At 32.5% G+C, this 8,809-nt stretch overlaps 1 protein-coding gene across 1 annotated transcript; it reads right to left on the minus strand.

Moving 5' to 3' along the window:
* Positions 1–2,238: 2,238 nt before the first annotated feature.
* Positions 2,239–5,947, minus strand: LOC145133796 (glycerophosphocholine acyltransferase 1-like). The gene is made up of 8 exons (XM_079068755.1): positions 5,575–5,947; positions 5,410–5,508; positions 5,188–5,245; positions 4,957–5,057; positions 4,738–4,833; positions 4,504–4,597; positions 4,130–4,373; positions 2,239–2,691 (listed from the first exon to the last, which is right to left on the minus strand). The coding sequence occupies exons 1-8, from the start codon at positions 5,659–5,661 to the stop codon at positions 2,394–2,396; spliced, it is 1,077 nt and encodes a 358-aa protein (XP_078924881.1). The 5' UTR covers positions 5,662–5,947; the 3' UTR covers positions 2,239–2,393.
* Between the last annotated feature and the right edge of the window lie 2,862 nt (positions 5,948–8,809).

Consider the following 8,809-nt stretch of genomic DNA (forward strand, 5'->3'; position numbering starts at 1 on the left):
GAAGAGCGACGAGAGAAGTAAGAAAGGGAGATAGAAGTTGTAAGGTATTTCTTTTTGTCGGGGAAGGAGACAGCTGATGACAGTTGGACAAAGCTCATCGACAACAATCCAGTTATGGTGGCAAGGGTTGTAGAGTTCTAAGGGTTCGAGATACTAAAGATGAGAGAAGAGATAAATGACGATGATAGATATATGATTTGGTTGATAAAATTGGATCCGGAAAGGATGATGTTATTTATTTTAAAAAGGTAAAAAATAGTTTTAATTAGAAAAACATAAAAATAATATAAAAATCTTTTTATATAAATGAATAGCCAACCTCAAATATTATAAAAGAGTTACACTTCATATAGTTATTTAAAGATTATAATACTATTTTATAAGAGGAGGATATGAATAGAATTTGCCAAACTGCAGACTCCTGAGGCCGATAAGCGAAGAATGTCCATAAATCAAGACGACTACTCACCGGCAGAAACCCTAATTACCTTCGACCCCAAATACCTCTCATCTGAAGACCCATCCAGCCTGAACAGACGATTCCGTCGTCCTCGGTTTCAAAGACCCCCAATCTTGGGCATCGGCATACAAATCGTGTGAGTCAAATATCATACACCAATGCGAGGCTGGTGTTCGGAACGGTTGTTCTGTCAGCGCGTCCAGCAAGTACGCCCCATCATAGCGGAAATCGCTGATTGTCGGTGGTGTATCCAAAGAAGAATTAATCGAGAGAGAAAAATGCGTAGAACGAGAAATGGCGGAATCTTTAGAAGCTTCGAGAATGAATAGTCGTAGCGTTTAGAGATGCTCCAGTCGTGGTAAAAGCTAAAGCTGGTAGCGGTGACGAAAAAGTGAAGAAGTGTGTGTCGGAGTTGATTGGTAAGGTTTGAAATCAATCTCGAATTGGATTTATGATTCTTAGATGAAGTGATCTGCTTGCTCGAGAAGCATAGCAGTTCTGAAGAGAAAATCGGTATGAATTCATATTTCTGAGCAAGCGATCGGTATTTTTTTGTTTATACTCGTTGTTAACTAGTAAAAATCAACAACAGTTGTAATACCTTTAAAATTTTCTTGATAAATATGCTTATCTGGTGCTTTATTTGTGTTTAAAATCTTGACGCCATTATATTAGGGGTAATAGCTTGAACATGTGTTAGTAGGCTTTAGATGTTTCTTTCTTGGTACTACATAACATACAAGTTTCATTGCATGATGCACAAAAATTTACAGTGTGGATTTTAACAAAGTAATGCATGAAGTTCCTCATATTCAAATAATTGCATTAAAATCAATTTCAGTTGAGCACCAACAAATAAACATGCACTAAACATCCAATGAAATGCATATTTCTTCCCTAAATTTCAAAAATTATTAATAAATTTTAAACTCAAATGTAAGTTTGTATCAGATGATAATCACAATCAACAGAAATTGCAGTTGAACTACTAAGCATTCAATTTCATGCTTCTATTTCCTCAAACATTTAGCAATTGTTTAGATGGTGTAAACAACAAGTCAAGCAATCCAAGAAAATAAACCTTAATTTTCGGAGTTCATAAGAAAAGAATGTAGAAAATTCACCATCACATCAAATCCAACATATAATCCTAAGAATACCTCATCCGATAACACTAAACTACACCAATCCATGCTAATCATGGAATTGACAAAAGTTTACACAAAGTATCATGGAGAAATTCAACCTAAGTGTGTCTTCAATGATCGAGAGTAAAAGAATAAGCTCCAAAATTCTTCACAAATATTCTAATCTTCATGTTTAAATGTGCAAATCTGGGTACCATTTACATGTGTGCACAACAACTAAAACTAAAATATGAGAATGAATGCAACAATATAACGGCATGTTGATGTGTTATGAGCTCAAATCCAAAAACTAGTATTTTTTGGCCCCTGAAATTTCTTTTCCTTTTGGCTTTTGATTTGTGAGTGCTAAATCCAAACCCATGCAAAGCAACAAAAAATCCAATAACAATAAACAAGAAAAAGACTCAAGTTCCATGCAAGCATTGATACATAAAGATCTCAGAGGATGTTACATTTATATATGTTTGCGTGTTGCTTTATATTTATTATGTCATTTTATTTTATTGGTATCTTATGAAAATTAATTTGATTAGTATTAACATTGCGAGAAAACTAAAACAAAGACAGGGTACTCAACATACCGTTTCAATTACCGAATTAAAAATGTAAGCAATTATTTTGATTATGAGGATTTAATTAAGCATGTATTCACCAATAAATATGGATAATATACACTTTGGAATAAGTAAGGGGAAGATAACTAAATCATGGGATGCCGTGTGACATGGCAGATGACTTGTGTAAATCACCTAGAGACTAGCTGACGTGGCACGCTGATGTGGGTGTCAGTTTCCTTGTACTGGCGCTGCCACCTCTAGCTTTTTCTTCTGCTTGAGAACCACTTGACGTGGCATGACCTCCAATAAGAATTGACCTCCATTCCATACAGCTGCAGAAGCTTTGAGTATCTGGAAAATAAGGTGTAATTCATATGACAGGAATATGGGAACTGTGAGCGCCATTGTTGCCACTGTGAAAATGGCTTGAAGCAGAATGTACATTAGCATGCGATTTTGGTCTCCAAGACACCCGCTTAATCTCCACCATACGTTGTTTGCTTTACGTGCCTTATTTGATAGCCCCCTGTACGTCATCAAACATGTTAGTTATGTAAACTAGAAAATTAAATTGATAAATTTATTTTATAAAGATAATCTTCAATCAAATAAAGCTATATTGATACAAAAATTCCATATAAAATATTATATTTCTTGTTGTTTGACATATATACTCTATGTATTGTAGATGATCAAAAAAAGTTTTTTTTTTTTCAAAACTAAAGATGAAACAAAACTAACTACCATGTCATCCTTTAGTAGGACTATGTTAAAAATAAACGTTTTAAGTTATTTCTGAAAAAGAACAAAAAAAATTATGATTTTATTTTTTAAAATTATTGTTATGAAGATTATTATAAAAAAACAATTTATAATTGTAACTAGAAAGGTTACCCCCGCTACGCGGGGGCCAGAAGCTTTCAATGTTGTTTGCGAATCGATAAATATGACAGACGTAGAAAGTGCAAGGATGAAAAGCCCGGACTTTTGCCCCAGACCGTTTTTTTAATGTTTTTATGAAAAAATGTAAAAGTTTTGACTGCAAGGACCAGAAGTGTCAAAATGGCTAAAGAATTAAAGGGGTAGGAATTAACAACTTTTTAGAAAAGGGATCAAAGTTGTCAAACCGTTAAAGTTTTGTGGTCAAACTTTAAAGATTAAAAGGTTCCTAAAAAGTGTAAAAATATTGATTGTAAGGACCAAAAATATCAAAATGGTTAAAGAATGAGGAACAAAGTTGCCAAAAAACATCTAGTTTTTATGAAAAAATATAAAAGTTTTGACTACAAGGACCAGAAGTGTCAAAATGGCTAAAGAATTAAAGGGGTGAGAATTTGCAACTTTTTAGAAAATGGATCAAAGTTGTCAAACCGTTAAAGTTTTGTGGCCAAACTTTAAATATTAAAAGGTTCCTAAAAAGTGTAAAATTATTGGTTGCAAGGACCAAAAGTGTCAAAATGGTTAAAGAATGAGGAGCAAAGTTGCCAAAAAACATCCAAATTTATTATTCATAACTTTGAAGCCCAATAATAATACAGGGACCAATTCTGCCAAAAAAATGACAAGTTTACTATTCATTTTCTTCATAACTTTAATATATACTAGGTGTGAAACTCGTGTATTACACGGGTTTATTAAAAATAAAAATTTAATATGAATATATAAATATTATATATTTTATAAAATAATGTTTTTCCATAATTAAATGTCATATTTTGGTGCATTTGTGAAAAAAATCAAATCATTTGAAACCTTTATGAAAATTTATTATCAAATTAATAGATTGATAACCTTACATATATATATATATATAACCCATTTGAATTTTTTGGAAATTTATTTTAAGAAAATTGAATACCAAACAGTGACAACAATAAATTCGGTCTCCAAAAAAACCGTTTAAAAGAAAGGGTAGATATATCCATGCATGTGATGTTAGAGAATTTAGAGATATATTAATTAACCTGTAGGAAGTCATGACTTCAGGATCCTTTAAGAGGCGCTGTCGACGAAGGACATTTACTATAAGAAAATAAAGAAGCTGCCAAATGCCATAAGCAAACAAAGGAACTGTGAATAGCCATGTACACAGGAACGATTGGCTTTCTACACTACGCCATGAAACTCCTCGTGCATGTGCATGTCCCTCTGGATACATGGCTTCGAAGAATTCCGGGTCCCACCAGCATAGCGTAAAGAAAACCACACCTACACATATACAACCCAAAAGGACGAAAAAAATGGTTAGCTTGAGAAAAATATCAAAACTTACTTGAGTTAAAATAGAAATTTGGGAAATGTGTCTTTCCCAATTTTAAACAAATTTAATCAAACTCACCTGGTAAAAGATGTATAAGGACGCTTACAATTTTGTCAACTGAACTAAAAACCAAGCTACAACGCCAAATGATCAACGCCCATGCTAGCGGTCCCTACATAAGAGTATCAACCGTAAATTGTGAGTCAACTCAGTAGTGATCTACTAATAATGCATTTTAACTATGGGTTAAATTTGCTTATTGTAGATACGTAAATATATAAATATGCATGAGAGTTGAGAGAATGCGCTTGCCTCTGCAAATGAGAAGGTAACCATGAAAAGCTTTTGATTTCGAGGAAAGAATAAAAGCATGATCAAGCACAGGGTATTGGCATAGTAGCAGAAATCCTGCATATATAGATGCATTACGTTTTGGCATATATAAGAGTCGGTCGATCACATCTTTATTTCTTCTTACACCAATAAAACAAACAGATAAAGTGAATGAGTGATAGAAATTAATGATCGTACCAAAAGATAATAGTGCCATTTCTTATACCGATAGTAAATCCATCGAAGAGGAACGAAGGTGATGTAGAACAAAATGTAAATATATCGAACATCTTGGGGCCCTAAGACAATAAAAACAAGACATTAACAAGCACTAAATAAAACTAAAGATCATTCATGCCAATTTCTAGACATCAATTAACACAAAGAAAAGAAAGAAAGAAAAATCATCCCAAAACGTATTTTACTCACTTGCACCCAATATGAAACAAAATGCCCCATATGCGAAGACACCCAAAAAATGAGTTACCTACAAAACCAGAAAAAAGAAAGCAATTTATTCAAACAATTCTACCATGTAAGGTTAATCATGAAATGCTAAATTTGTAATTGTTAATTATGCACATTCTATACATACATATATACATCTGTGTATGACTGTATGTATTTCTATGTGTGTTTATATGTATGTACCTTGGTGATGAAGCTTTCATGTTCTTCAGCATGTTTGGCTATCTTCACAGCTTGTTTGGACAATATCTCCTTTGTTTTTTCTTTTGTTTGGGCGACTCTCTAACAGACAAATGAATAAATGTATCAAATCGATTCAATACGAAGAAATTGACAATACATACGTACCCTGGATCGATCTTTTAGCCTCTGCTTCACCCTTTGAAATCGACGTCCGCCATATGAATAATCTTCTGAATCTTCAGTGCTCGACATCTTCTCATCATCACAATTTCATAAATCTGTAATGCGTAGACACTAATTTTCTCTTCGCCTATCGATACACAAAAAACAAAACGAAATCGCAGGTGATGATATGAATTGACACCTATACATGCATGTATATACAGAGAGAGGGAGAGAGGTGATGGGATGGATTAATTAAAAATTTTGATCGGGAATGATTTCAAAGTCTGTAAATTTCAGAAATTGTGCGTGGATTTGGACCCTCAATTTATTTGGGTGTTGGTATCTTAAGCGTGATCTCATAACGAACTTCATTACATCCAAACAATTGACGGTTGACTTTTTTCCCCTATGGGTTGACCGATTATTTTTAATATATATATTTTTTTGAAACATTAACAAGAAAAACCAAGGCTGGGCCACAATACAGTTGATACAAAATAACCACAAAAGAGAAAACTTAATAGTTTCATAACTATCGGTAGACAATTTAAAAGATAAAAAATGTCAAAAGTAGTAACCTAAGGTGTGTAAATATCATTTTCTATTACAAACACATTTGTGCACTTAGGCTAAGGGTGTCGTGCGGATATAACCGCCGGTAGTCCGATGTGGACCGTTTTACCGGCGGTGAACACCGCCCCTCTCCCCTATATATATCGCCGGTGAAGTACCGGTCGGTGTTAAAAGTTTGAAAAATTGGAACGTTTGGATATTTTTTGCCCGTTTTTGTGATAATTGCTGCCATTTTTTTTTCAAATTTCCTTCCTTACCACTGTATATACAAACATAAATCAAACATATTCACTCAAACCTATATTATTTATTTTATACATTTACATACATTTTCTAAAAAATCATCTCAAAAAAATGGCAAATCCATTAGAAAATTGTAAGTTGTTGCTAACCGTTGGTCAGACTGTTGTGAAATCATGGGAAGGGATTATGGATACAGTACAAGAAGAAGAAGAAGAAAAAGAAGAAGAAATCCAACCTAGGACGCGAAAGATGCTTCTCAAAAGAAGGTCGATACGTGACAATCAAAAACACCACGAGCTTCGCAACGATTTGGCGGAAGACATATATCGGGTTAATGAAATTAATTTAAATGAGTCAATTGACAATGATATCGGTGAATATTCATATTGAAATATTTAATTAAAGTTAGTTAATTTAATTTTCATTTTATGATTGTTAAATCAAATGTAATGTTTTCAATTTATGAAATGTTATGTTATTTTAATTAGTATATATTTTTATGTTTATGTAGTTATTTAGATTTTTTAATTAAAAAAAGTGAAAAATTGGTAGGTAAAAACATCACCACACCCTACCTCTTAGGTAAAAAATATAAAAAGTGCAAAAACTTAGGTGAAGTTTATGTGAGATATTATTACCATCGGTAAAAATTGTACCAAACCCATAACATTAATTTTCAAATAGTTTGAATTTATGTCAAATGATAATACGATATTGATATCATGGGTCCATAGTTGCTTATTTATATTTTCTTTTGGTAACCATGTGATTCATTAAATAGGTGTGTTTCATTTTATTTACATGATTTGATATGAATTAACTTAGTAATATCTTTTTATTGCACGTAATTAATAGGGTCCAGATGAACAGAGTTATATATATATATATATATATATATATATATATATATATATATATATATATATATATATATATATATATATATATATATATATATATATATATTAAATATGGTCCAGGTTCTAAAAAGCTCGTCATGGCTCCGCCATGGCGCGCCATGGCTCCAAGGCTTGTATGTGCCGCCAAACTTTATCAAAACACCGCCTTAACTCATATATGTGTATAAAAATTAATAATAATAGAAAATACATATAAAAATATGAATTATATACAAAATTGCCGCCTTAAGTCACGCCTTACAAACGACGTGGCTCGCCAAGGCTCGGAAAAGCTTGAGGTTTGACATTGCCGTCAAGTCACGCCTTACGTTATTTAGAACCTTGATATATATATATATATATATATATATATATATATATATATATATATATATATATATATATATATATATATATATATATATGGAAAAGTTCAATAGAGAACCATAATTATTGGTTCTTCAAGGAACCAAATCTTTTTTTCAATTTCTAGAGCTTATTCTTTATTGAAAAAAAAATCTAAAAATATCTAAATTCATATATTAACATTGTGAATGTGAAAAATATTTTTCGGATTCACCGTGGGAATCCGGATTCACATTGTGAATTTTCAAAGATTCACATTATGAATTTGATGTTAAAAAAAATCGAATTTGATATCATTGGAAAAAAGGATAAAAAGTTATGAATTTCTGTATTTTTAGTTTTTTTTTTTGATAAAAAATAAGTTCTAAAAGTTGAAAAAAAGATTGGTTCATTGATAATTATGGTTTTCTATTAAACCTCACAATATATATATATATATATATATATATATATATATATATATATATATATATATATATATATATATATATAATTAAGGCATATTAGATATTTCTTGAATTTTAAGAGGTACCAATATCATAACATCATTTACAATCTAATCATATCATTTGAGCGTGTACGATTTACAATAGAATAGATGAAACACGCTCATGTCATTCCAAACACCTCTCTTTGTCTCTCTAATTTTGCGTTTTCTCTCATTATCAGAAAACCCTAATCTCATCCCCTGCGGCAACAAACCTACACCACTAAGGTTTTCCATCCTCTTTTCTCCACCACCAGAACCACCACAATCGTAGCACCACCCACTCTTCAATGTCGCACCACCCTTGTAACGTTACAACTTTTCGAAATTCTAGCGACCTTCAATGTGACCACCATCCACCGTCATACCATGGCTTTCACCACCACTCAATTCTTTTCTCTAGAATCATAGAAACACTAGACACCGTAACCTTCACAACCAAACATCACTGTCGGACCACACCACCTGCAAGAGCACTTCACCACCATCATCGTCTCCATCTTCATCCATTTATAACGGTGCATATGCCCCAAACCCCTCTCTTTCTCTCTAATGTTGCATTTTATCTCATTTTCAAATAACCCTAATTCTTTGATCTCCTCCCCTACGACAACAAACCACCACCACAAAGCGTTGTTCCCTCTTCCTTTATCTGCCACCAACACCA

The sequence above is a fragment of the Lactuca virosa genome, chromosome 8 (genome assembly GCF_052849685.1).
Source record: "Lactuca virosa cultivar CGN04683 chromosome 8, Lactuca_virosa_CGN04683_v6, whole genome shotgun sequence".
Taxonomy (NCBI): domain Eukaryota; kingdom Viridiplantae; phylum Streptophyta; class Magnoliopsida; order Asterales; family Asteraceae; genus Lactuca; species Lactuca virosa.